Source organism: Phocoena sinus, chromosome 2 (genome assembly GCF_008692025.1).
Source record: "Phocoena sinus isolate mPhoSin1 chromosome 2, mPhoSin1.pri, whole genome shotgun sequence".
In the NCBI taxonomy this organism is placed as follows: Eukaryota; Metazoa; Chordata; class Mammalia; order Artiodactyla; family Phocoenidae; genus Phocoena; species Phocoena sinus.
Genome location: NC_045764.1, coordinates 79,454,189 through 79,467,265, shown reverse-complemented (window position 1 = coordinate 79,467,265; position 13,077 = coordinate 79,454,189). Strand labels below are relative to the sequence as shown.

At 42.1% G+C, this 13,077-nt stretch overlaps 1 protein-coding gene and 1 pseudogene across 4 annotated transcripts in view; both read right to left on the bottom strand.

Moving 5' to 3' along the window:
* Positions 1-1,031: 1,031 nt before the first annotated feature.
* The window catches only part of PIGBOS1 (PIGB opposite strand 1), a 37,677-nt gene continuing 25,631 nt past the window's right edge, over positions 1,032-13,077 (bottom strand). For 2 of the 4 annotated variants that reach the window (XM_032624059.1, XM_032624058.1), the window contains exon 2: positions 9,547-11,159. In XM_032624059.1, the coding sequence (XP_032479950.1) occupies positions 10,940-11,104 (165 nt within the window). In that variant the 5' untranslated portion in view covers positions 11,105-11,159 and the 3' untranslated portion in view covers positions 9,547-10,939. Of the gene's footprint in view, positions 1,690-9,546; positions 11,160-11,926; positions 12,031-13,077 lie in introns of those variants that run through there. The other 2 variants (XM_032624057.1, XM_032624060.1) reach the window with 2 other exon arrangements.
* Positions 11,254-12,592, bottom strand: LOC116748565 (annotated as a pseudogene).

Sequence of the window (13,077 nt, the reverse complement as noted above, 5' to 3'; positions counted from 1 at the left end):
TTTCTTACAGTTCTGAAGGCTATGGTGTCCAAGATCAAGGTGCTGGCAGATTCAGTGTATGATGAGGCCTTCTTCCTGATTTGCAGACAGCCACCTTCTTGCTGTATCCTCACATGGGCAAGAGAGAGAAACAGCATCTCTCTTGTATCTTTTCTTAAAAGGGAACTAATTCCATTGATAAGGGCTCCACCCTCATGACCTAATTACCACCCAAAGGCCCTACCTCCAAATACCCTCACATTGGGGATCAGGGCTTCAACATATGAATGGGGAAAAGCATTCAGTCCATACCACATCGTTATTGTAGAAAGGACCAACTGAAAGCCCCTAAATCTGCTTTCCCTGGCTCCAGTAGTAAATTAGAAGCAATTCAGGCAAAAAATTGCAGACGTTAAAAAAAAAAAAAAAAAAAAATTGCAGACGTTAATGCCACCTTCAAAGATATGAAGTATATGGGGGGGGGGTTCTCTCTATAACACCATTCAATTCACCTCTCTGCGCCCTGCAAAAACTAAACAGAAAAGTTCTCGGGACGGATGGTGATGGTGGTCACACAACAATGTCAATATATTTCATGCCACTGAAATGTACACTTAAAAATGGTAAAAACAGTAAACTTTATGTTATGTATATTCTATACCACACACACATGCTAGATGGATTATGGCAGGAAACAATGGACTACCTCAACTGCAGCTGCTATTCTGGATGCAGTGGGTTTTTTTCTTCTCTGACAGTTTTGTTGAGATATAATCTCACACAATAAAGCTTTAAAGTATACAATTCAGTGGTTTTTTGTTTTTGTTTTTTGCGGTACGTGGGCCTCTCACTGTTGTGGCCTCTTCCGTTGCGGAGCACAGGCTCCGGACGCGCAGGCTCAGCGGCCATGGCTCACGGGCCCAGCCGCTCCACGGCATGTGGGATCTTCCCAGACCAGGGCACGAACCCATGTCCCCTGCATCGGCAGGCGGACTCTCAACCACTGCACCACCAGGGAAGCCCAGTGGTTTTTAATATATTCACAAAGCTGTCATTGATCACCACTATCTAGTTCCAAAATATTTTCATCAACCTAAAAAGTAACCCTATATCCATCAGCAGTCACTCCCTATCTCTTCTTCCCCTTAGTCCCTGGGTACTACTAATACACTTCATTTCTACACATTTGCCTATTCTGGACACGTCATATAGAATCATACAATATATGGCCTCTTGTGCTCAGCTTCTTTCATGTTTCAAAGTTTATTCATGTTGCAGCACATATCAGTATTTCATTCCTTGTTATAGCTGAGTAATATTCCATTGTGTGGATATACCACAACATGTTTATCCATTCACTGGTTGAGACATTTGGGTTATTTTCACTTTTTGGCTATTATAATAATGATTCTATGAGCATTCATTTACAAATTTTTGTGTAGACATATGTTTTCACTACTCTGGGACATATGTCTAAAAGCAGAATTGCTGCGTCATATATGGTATCACTATGTTTATCTTCTTGAGGAACTTCCAAACTGTTTCACAGCAGCTGTACTGTTTTATATCCTCACCAGCAATATACGAGGGTTTCAACTTCTCCACATCCTTGTCAACACTCATTATTTGCCCTTTTTGACTGTAGTCATCCTAGTACATGTGAAGCGGCATCTCACTGTGGCTTTGATTTGAATGGCTGCAGTACCTTTACTGGAAAAAACAAAAAACAAAAAACAACTCATTCCCTGGCACTTGTTATGTGACTACCGAACTGACAAACCAATCCTTCCCAAAAGGAGGATCAAAAACAGTTCAATTGGAAGATGGCGGAAGAGTAAGACGCGGAGATCGCCTTCCTCCCCACGGATACACCAGAAATACATCCACACGTGGAACAACTCCTATAGAACTCCTACTGAAGGCTGGCAGAAGACCTCAGACCTCCCAAAAGGCAAGAAACTCCCCACGTAACTGGGTAGGGCAAAAGAAAAAAACAGAGACAAAAGAATAAGGACGGCACCTGCACCAGTGGGAGGGAGCTGTGAAGGAGGAAAAGTTTCCACACACTAGGAAGCCCCTCCGCGGGCGGAGTCTGCGGGAGGCAGAGGGGGGGGTTTCGGGACCGCGGAGTAGTGCACAGCGACGGGTGCGGAGGGCAAAGCGGGGAGATTCCTGCACAGAAGATCGGTGCCGACCAGCACTCACCAACCCGAGAGGCTTGCTGCTCACCCACCGGGGCGGGCGGGGCTGCGAGCTGAGGCTAGGGTTTTGGTTTTGGACGGAGCTCAGGGAGAGGACTGGGGTTGGCGGCTTGAACATAGCCTGAAGGGGTTAGTGCACCACGACTAGCCGGGAGGGAGTTCGGGGAAAAGCCTGCACCGGCCGAAGAGGCAAGAGACTTTTTCTTCCCTCTTTGTCTCCTGGTGCGCGAGGAGAGGGGTTTAAGAGCGCTGCTTAAAGGAACTCCAGAGACGGGCGCGAGCCGCGGCTAAAAGCGCGAACCCCAGAGACGGGCGCGAGCCGCGGCTGAGGGCGCGAGCCCCCGAGACGGGCGCGAGCCGCGGCTGAAAGCACAAACCCCAGAGACGGGCGCGAGCCGCGGCTGAGGGCGCAAGCCCCCGAGACGGGCGCAAGCCGCGGCTGAAAGCGCAAACCCCAGAGACGGGCGCGAGCCGCGGCTAAAACCGCGGACCCCAGAGACGGGCGGGAGACGCTAAGGCTGCTGCTGCCGCCACCAAGGGGCCTGTGTGCGAGCACAGGTCACTCTCCACACCCCTCTTCCGCGGAGCCTGTGCAGCCCGCCACTGCCAGGTTCCCGGGATCCAGGGACAACTTCCCCGGGACAGCGCACGGCGGGCCTCAGGCTGGTGCAACGTCACGCCGGCCTCTGCCGCAACGTCACGCTGCCTCTGCCGCCGCAGGCCGGCCCCGCACGCAGTGCCCCTCCTTCCCCCATCCCCCAACCCCCGGCCTGAGTGAGCCGGAGGCCCCGAATCAGCGGCTCCTTTAACCCCGTCCTGTCTGAGCGAAAAAACAGACGCCCTCCAGCGACCTACACGCAGAGGCAGGGCCAAATCCAAAGCTGAGCTCCTGTGAGCTGTGAAAACAAAGAAGAGAAAGGGAAATCTCTCCCAGCAGCCACAGAAGCAGCGGATTAAAGCTCCACAATCAACTTGATATACCCTGCATCTGTGGAATACCTGAATAGACAAGGAATGATCCCAAATTGAAGAGGTGGAATTTAGGAGCGAAATCTATGATTTTTTTCCCTTTTCCTCTTTTTGTGAAGGTGTACGTGTATGCTCCTGTGTGACATCTAGTCTGTATACTCTAGCTTCCACCATTTGTCCTAGGGCTCTATCCGTCCATGACTTTTTTTTAAAAATTCTTTTTCTTAATAATTAAGTTTAATTGTAATAACTTTATTATACTTTACCTTCGTTCTTTCTTTCTTTCCTTCCTTCCCTCCCTCCTTTAGACAACGAATCACCCCAAATTGAGGAGGTGGTCTCAGGGAGCAGGATTTATGATTTTTCCCCCTTTACCTCTTTTTGTGAAGGTGTATGTGTATGCTTCTGTGTAAGACTTTCTCTGTATAGCTTTGCTTCCAACATTTGTCCTAAGGTTCTATCCGTCCCTTTTTTTTTTTTTTTCCTAAATATTTTTTAATTCAATAACTATATTATACTTTATTTTATTTTTACTGTATCATCTTTCTTTCTGTCTTTTTTCCTTCTTTCCCTCCTTCCTTCCTTCCTCCCTCCCTCCCTCCCTCCCTCCTTTCTTTCCTTCTTTGCTTCTTTCTTCCTTCCTTCCTTTCCTCCTTTCCTTCTTTCTTTACTCATACTTCTACTAATTCTCCCTACTTTTTCTCCCTTTTATTCTGAGCTGTGTGGATGAAAGGCTCTTGGTGCTCCAGCCAGGAGTCAGGGCTCTGCCTCTGAGGTAGGAGAGCCAACTTCAGGACACTGGTCAACAAGAGACCTCCCAGCTCCACATAATATTAAACGGTGGAAATATCCCAGAGACCTCCATCTTAACACCAGCACCCAGCTTCACTCAACGACCAGCAAGCCACAGTGCTGGACAACCTATGCCAAACAACTAGCAAAACAGGAACACAACCCCACCCTTTAGCAGAGAGGCTGCCTAAAATCATAATAAGGCCACAGACACCCCAAAACACACCACCAGACGTGAACCTGCCCACTAGAGAGACAAGATCCAGCCTCATCCAGCACAACACAGGCACTAGTCCCCTCCACCAGGAAGCCTACACAACCCACTGAAACAACCTTAGCCACTGGAGACAGACATCAAAAACAACGGGAACTACGAAAGTGCAGCCTGCAAAAAGGAGACCCCAAACACAGTAAGATAAGCAAAATGAGAAGACAGAAAAACACACAGCAGATGAAGGAGCAGGATAAAAACCCACCAGACCTAACAAATGAAGAGGAAATAGGCAATCTACCTGAAAAAGAATTCAGAATAATGATAGTAAGGATGATCCGAAATCTTGGAAGTAGAATGGACAAAATGCAAGAAACAGTTAACAAGGACCTACAAGAACTAAAGATGAAACAAGCAACGATGAACAATGCAATAAATGAAATTAAAATCACTCTAGATAGGATCAATAGCAGAATAACTGAGGCAGAAGAACGGATAAGTGACCTGGAAGATAAAGTAGTGGAAATAACTACTGCAGAGCAGAATAAAGAAAAAAGAATGAAAAGAACTGAGGACAGTCTCAGAGACCTCTGGGACAACATGAAACGCACCAACATTCGAATTATAGGGGTTCCAGAAGAAGAAGAAAGAAAGAAAGGGACTGAGAAAATATTTGAAGAGATCATAGTTGAAAACTTCCCTAATATGGGAAAGGAAATAGTTAATCAAGTCCAGGAAGCACAGAGGGTCCCATACAGGATAAATACAAGGAGAAACACGCCAAGACACATATTAATCAAACTGTCAAAAATTAAATACAAAGAAAGCATATTAAAAGCAGCAAGGGAAAAACAACAAATAACACACAAGGGAATCCCCATAAGGTTAACAGCTGATCTCTCAGCAGAAACCCTACAAGCCAGAAGGGAGTGGCAGGACATACTGAAAGTGATGAAGGAGAATAGCCTGAAACCAAGACTACTCTACCCAGCAAGGATCTCATTCACATTTGATGGAGAAATTAAAACCTTTACAGACAAGCAAAAGCTGAGAGAGTTCAGCACCACCAAACCAGCTTTACAACAAATGCTAAAGGAACTTCTCTAGACACGAAACACAAGAGAAGGAAATGACCTATAGTAGCGAACCCAAAACAATATATAAAATGGAAATAGGAACATACATATCAATAATTACCTTAAATGTAAATGGACTAAATGCTCCCACCAAAAGACACAGATTGGCTGAATGGATACAAAAACAAGACCCTTATATATGCTGTCTACAAGAGACCCACTTCAGAACTAGAGACACATACAGACTGAAAGTAAGGGGATGGAAAAAGATATTCCATGCAAATGGAAACCAAAAGAAAGCTGGAGTAGCAATTCTCATATCAGACAAAATAGACTTTAAAATAAGGACTATTAAAAGGGACAAAGAAGGACACTACATAATGATCAAGGGATCGATCCAAGAAGAAGATATAACAATTGTAAATATTTATGCACCCAACATAGGAGCACCTCAATACATAAGGCAAATACTAACAACCATAAAAGGGGAGATCAACAGTAACACATTCATAGTAGGGGACTTTAACACCCCACTTTCACCCATGGACAGATCATCCAAAATGAAAATAAATAAGGAAACACAAGCTTTAAATGATACATTAAACAAGATGGACTTAATTGATATTTATAGGACACTCCATCCAAAAACAACAGAATACACATTTTTCTCAAGTGCTCATGGAACATTCTCCAGGATAGATCATATCTTGGGTCACAAATCAAGCCTTGGTAAATTTAAGAAAACTGAAATTGTATCAAGTATCTTTTCCGACCACAACGCCATGAGACTAGATATCAATTACAGGAAAAGATCTGTAAAAAATACAAACACATGGAGGCTAAACAATACACTACTTAATAATGAAGTGATCACTGAAGAAATCAAAGAGGAAATAAAAAAATACCTAGAAACAAATGACAATGGAGACACAACGACCCAAAACCTATGGGATGCAGCAAAAGCAGTTCTAAGGGGGAAGTTTATAGCAATACAAGCCCACCTTAAGAAGCAGGAAACATCTCGAATAAACAACCTAACCTTGCACCTCAAGCAATTAGAGAAAGAAGAACAAAAAAACCCCAAAGCTAGCAGAAGGAAAGAAATCATAAAAATCAGATCAGAAATAAATGAAAAAGAAATGAAGGAAACAATAGCAAAGATCAATAAAACTAAAAGCTGGTTCTTTGAGAAGATAAACAAAATAGATAAACCACTAGCCAGACTCATCAAGAAAAAAAGGGAGAAGACTCAAATCAATAGAATTAGAAATGAAAAAGGAGAAGTAACAACTGACACTGCAGAAATAAAAAAAATCATGAGAGATTACTACAAGCAACTCTATGCCAATAAAATGGACAATCTGGAAGAAATGGACAAATTCTTAGAAATGCACAACCTGCCAAGACTGAATCAGGAAGAAATAGAAAATATGAACAGACCAATCACAAGCACTGAAATTGAAACTGTGATTAAAAACCTTCCAACAAACAAAAGCCCAGGACCAGATGGCTTCACAGGTGAATTCTATCAAACGTTTAGAGAAGAGCTAACACCTATCCTTCTCAAACTCTTCCAAAATATAGCAGAGGGAGGAACACTCCCAAATTCCTTCTACGAAGCCACCATCACCTTGATACCAAAACCAGACAAGGATGTCACAAAGAAAGAAAACTACAGGCCAATATCACTGATGAACATAGATGCAAAAATCCTCAACAAAATACTAGCAAACAGAATCCAACAGCACATTAAAAGGATCATACACCATGATCAAGTGGGGTTTATTCCAGGAATGCAAGGATTCTTCAATATACGCAAATCTATCAATGTGATAAACTATATTAACAAATTGAAGGAGAAAAACCATATGATCATCTCAATAGATGCAGAGAAAGCTTTCGACAAAATTCAACACGCATTTATGATAAAAACCCTCCAGAAAGTAGGCATAGAGGGAACTTTCCTAAACATAATAAAAGCCATATATGACAAGCCCACAGCAAACATCATCCTCAATGGTGAAAAACTGAAAGCATTTCCACTAAGATCAGGAACAAGACAAGGTTGCCCACTCTCACCACTCTTATTCAACATAGTTTTGGAAGTTTTAGCCACAGCAATCAGAGAAGAAAAGGAAATAAAAGGAATCCAAATCGGAAAAGAAGAAGTAAAGCTGTCACTGTTTGCAGATGACATGATACTATACATAGAGAATCCTAAAGATGCTACCAGAAAACTACTAGAGCTAATCAATGAATTTGGTAAAGTAGCAGGATACAAAATTAATGCACAGAAATCTCTGGCATTCCTATATACTAATGATGAAAAATCTGAAAGTGAAATCAAGAAAACACTCCCATTTACCATTGCAACAAAAAGAATAAAATATCTAGGAATAAACCTACCTAAGGATACGAAAGACCTGTATGCAGAAAATTATAAGACACTGATGAAAGAAATTAAAGATGATACAAATAGATGGAGAGATATACCATGTTCTTGGATGGGAAGAATCAACATTGTGAAAATGACTCTACTACCCAAAGCAATCTACAGATTCAATGCAATCCCTATCAAACTACCACTGGCATTTTTCACAGAACTAGAACAAAAAATTTCGCAATTTGTATGGAAACACAAAAGACCCCGAATAGCCAAAGCAATCTTGAGAACGAAAAAAGGAGCTGGAGGAATCAGGCTCCCTGACTTCAGACTATATTACAAAGCAACAGTCATCAAGACAGTATGGTACTGGCACAAAAACAGAAAGACAGATCAGTGGAACAGGATAGAAAGCCCAGAGATAAACCCACGCACATATGGACACCTTATCTTTGATAAAGGAGGCAGGAATGTACAGTGGAGAAAGGACAGCCTCTTCAATAAATGGTGCTGGGAAAACTGGACAGGTACATGTAAAAGTATGAGATTAGATCACTCCCTAACACCATACACAAAAATAAGCTCAAAATGGATTAAAGACCTAAATGTAAGGCCAGAAACTATCAAACTCTTAGAAGAAAACATAGGAAGAACACTCTATGACATAAATCACAGCAAGATCCTTTCTGACCCACCTCCTAGAGTAATGGAAATAAAAACAAAAATAAACAAATGGGACCTAATGAAACTTCAAAGCTTTTGCACAGCAAAGGAAACCATAACCAAGACCAAAAGACAACCCTCAGAATGGGAGAAAACATTTGCAAATGAAGCAACTGACAAAGGATTAATCTCCAAAATTTACAAGCAGCTCATGCAGCTCAATAACAAAAAAACAAACAACCCCATCCAAAAATGGGCAGAAGACCTAAATAGACATTTCTCCAAAGAAGATATACAGAATGCCAACAAACACATGAAAGAATGCTCAACATCATTAATCATTAGAGAAATGCAAATCAAAACTACAATGAGATATCATCTCACACCAGTCAGAATGGCCATCATCAAAAAATCAAGAAACAATAAATGCTGGAGAGGGTGTGGAGAAAAGGGGACACTCTTGCACTGCTGGTGGGAATGTGAATTGGTTCAGCCACTGTGGAGAACAGTATGGAGGTTCCTTAAAAAACTACAAATAGAATTACCATATGACCCAGCAATCCCACTACTTGGCATATACCCTGAGAAAACCAAAATTCAAAGAGAGTCATGTACCAAAATGTTCATTGCAGCTCTATTTACAATAGCCAGGACATGGAAACAACCTAAGCGCCCATCATCGGATGAATGGATAAAGAAGATGTGGCACATATACACAATGGAATATTACTCAGCCTTAAAAAGAAATGAAATTGAGCTATTTGTAATGAGATGGATAGACCTAGAATCTGTCATACAGAGTGAAGTAAGTCAGAAAGACAAAGACAAATACCGTATGCTAACACATATATATGGAATTTAAGGGAAAAAAATGTCATGAAGAACCTAGGGGTAAGATAGGAATAAAGACGCAGACCTACTGGAGAACGGACTTAAGGATATGGGGAGGGGGAAGGGTGAGTTTTGACAGGGCGAGAGAGAGTCATGGACATATACACACTAACAAACGTAGTAAGGTAGATAGCTGGGGGGAAGCAGCCGCAAGGCACAGGGATATTAGCTCGGTGCTTTGTGACAGCCTGGAAGGGTGGGATGGGGAGAGTGGGAGGGAGGGAGACGCAAGAGGGAAGACATATGGGAACATATGTATATGTATAGCTGATTCACTTTGTTGTAAAGCAGAAACTAACACACCATTGTAAAGCAATTATACCCCAATAAAGATGTTTATAAAAAAAAAAAAAAAAAAAAAAAAAAAAAAAAAAAACAGTTCAATTTCGCATGATGTTAAATAGGATTATCATTCCTTGGATAACAGGATTATATATTCTTGCCTATGGTCACAGGCAGGAATACACTTGACTGTGTATCCTGTGGGAAGTCTTTTTCCCTGGCCTCACCTTTGGGCAGGACCTTGTGACATGCTCTAAACCAGCAGACTCTGAAGAGACATTTGCCACAGCTGAGCAGACATTTACAATTCACGTTTCCTTTCAGTCTCTCTCTCTCTTAATCCTAAACTCTGTCATATCCTAGATAGGGTCTACTCCTTGAGCCTGGGGCCCACAATGAGAAGACACACAGAACAGAACCCCAGTCTACCGACAGACAAGCCAAGCCTGTCACACAGTAGATACTTGGTATGTGTTTTAAATTTACATATATTTTTCAGTGTGCATAGAAGAAAAACAGTCTCAAAAGCTCAAACTATTAAAGGTGCTAATTAAATCAATGTATACTGAAAAACAGTAATTTTCACTTTGTTCATTCTGTATTGTTTGGTTTTTTTAATGAGGTGAACATGTACTACTCTGTAATTTCTTATTCACATTTTTTTTTTTAAATTACCTATGCTGGTCTCAACATAGTTTAGATTAAGTTACAATGAATTTACTTTTCAAAAAAATCAATAATAAGAAATGAGTTGATTTAAAGCATTTTGTACATATGTGATTACATTTAAGCTTTCATTGTTAAATATCAGTTCTTAGCGATTTCCAAAAAAACCCTTTAACTATGTGAATGAATAGCTTCATAATAAATTAACTCCTCCCTGACCACCATTATAATGCAAATTTGCTTGGTGGGTTAAGTAAACAGAGCTGTGGCTTGTTTGCCACCCTATGTGACACCACCTACCTTCTCAAAAACCTCCATTTGATCTGAGCCACCCCAATTCTCAATTTACTCCTCCATTCTGCCTGGGATGAGAAAGGGCTGGGATTGAAAGACTTCTAAAGTATATTAAAGCAGGCTAATTGTAGGCTAACTGAGGGGCATCCAGCCTGAAGTTAACTTGGTTAATTTAATCTACAAACACAACTGTAAACAACATTCCCAGCTAGTTTATACAGTCTAGACTGCCAATGTATAGGCCACATTCCCAGAAAAAAGAAGCTTCAACTAGGAAATAAAATATTCCTTAAGACATTCATTTTTGCTTAAAAGGAAAGTACTAACCTGTCCTGGTGAAAAGACATAAAATGGCAAATAAGAATACAGGAAACATTAAAATTGACAGTGCTAGTTTTAAAACTAATTTAAAATCATTATCTATGATTTATTTACAATTAAAATATATTTGATAACTTTTTACTAGATTATTTATAGTCAGTGTATAATTTCAATGGAACTTTAAGCAATTACAGTTCGACTCCATGTAGTATTAACTTTTCTTCTCTTCTGAGTCTTGTACCAATTTCAACTTTTCTTTTAATTCCTTCTGATCTCTGGAATACTGTTCAAATACTGGTTGATAAATATATATGCCTCCAGCAATTCCAAGGATGGTAGCAAAAAGCAGTTGTGGAAAAGTCAATCTTCCAAACATTTTTTCAACAAACACCGCACAGTGCAAGGGTGGTTTCCAGGATATCTCTTCAGATCTGTATACAAAGAAAATGGGAAGCAAAGCAGTAACTTAGCACAATATCCTTTATAAAGACTTCATGTCACAACTTTGCTCCTGCATGAACAGTATTTTTGTCATAATATGTAAATATGCTTATTGATGTAACTAAAATAGGAATCCAGATACATAGGGAATATGAGAAATGACGGTCAGGGGATGGGGTAAAATAAAGCTAAATCCTATTATAGAATGTTTTCAGTGGTTTGGGGGTTTTTTTGTTTTTGTTTTTTTGGACAGCAGGAAACACTTTATTCCCAGGATCTCAGCAGCCCTGTGGCCACTGGCTAAGAATCCCCAGTGTGGGGAGGGCTAGTTCCCATAGTCTGGCCCAGGGTGGCAGGCGCTGGTGGTCTGGGTTTGTCCCAGGGACACAGGCATGGCGGAGAAGGGGGTTACTCTTTCCGGAAAATTAGGCACTTGTTGGCTGGTATGTCCACCATCCTCTCCAGGAGCAGCCCACTGGCCTGGCCCAGGTCCTCCAGAAGGGCTATATCCCGCAGCCCCCACTATGGGTTCCTGCATCAGAGGGTCAGGTCAAAGTCCACGTTACTCTGGGGAGAAATCTTCCTGTTGATGGCACAGGGCCCATAGGTGATGAGGAGCGCCTTGCGTTTCAGCAGGTGTCCTGCTGCTCTGAAGAGCCCCTCGGTGCAGCTCAGCAGGCTGATGTGGCTCATGTCGATGCAGAGTAGCAGATCCAGAGATTGAGGCAGGATCCCGCCCCACTGCTCCCAATCTCACCTCACGTCCAGGTACAGCGGGGCCTTCACGTTGGATAGTCCCTGGGCCTGAGTGGTGGCCAGGATGCTGTCCAGGCAGCTCTGATCCACGTGGTTCGGCTGCCATTCGGCATGGGGGAAGGCCCGCCCGAAGTGGGCCGTGCGCTGGCCAGAGCCCGAGGCCAGCTCGAGCACGCGGTCACCACACACAGCCGCAGCATGCGCAGGATGGGTTCCTTGTTCCTTTCCGCGGCTGCCGCCACCAGCGTCTTTCTAGTCCTGAGCGGCGTGGTCCATTGGCAGTGGTAGTCCAGAGCCGCTGGGCCCGTCGGGAGTGGTGGTGCAGTACCGCGGGGCCCGTCAGGAGTCTTCAGTGGTTTTAATGGATGATTTTTTAAATGGCAATAGTGTGAGAGAGGGGAGAAGCATACTCTTTATGCCTTTAAAGGCATACCAAACCTACTGAAAGAAACAGCCCCCCAAAAAAGTTGAAAGTGATCGCCAAACCCATCTGGAAGTAGGATAAAGAGATTTCTTACTTTTCATTATTAGCCTTTCTTTACTATTTTACGTTTTTTGGCAATATGTATGATTAAAAACAATTTTTAAAAACAAGCTAAAAGATTTTCTAGTGCCTTTTGATGCTGTAGTAGGTACATATTGACATCACCTCTAAGTCATTTGCCATCTATTTTTGACAAAAATATAATGAGGATTTGGCTGGTTTTACTTTTAACAATTGAGGAGTTAAGGCTCTAGAACTTCTCAGAAAATTATACTCCTTGCTATAGTCTATAGTCTGTGAGAAGTCCTACAGTTGCAGGAGACCCTAAGCAGATGTTTATGAACGAGGAAAGCAGAGCGAAGAATTTACACGTTTCTTTATTACAACAATATTTCACAGCCTCCTAAACCAGCTCCCAAGGTCACAAAAATCAATAGGAGCTTAATAATTAGTAGCTTGCTCTTAATATATTGCTAAAATTGTCATTTAAACTAATCGGGGTGGGGGGGAGACTGTTTCTCTTGGACTCTACAGCTAACTGGATAAATGACAACTTCACCAAGCTTGGTTTGGTTCAATGACCGCTAGGTATAAGAAAAGGAAACATTTGCAAGTCAGCTCCTTGGAAAACAATTAAACCACACAAACACGGCAAGGTTCCCCTTCTG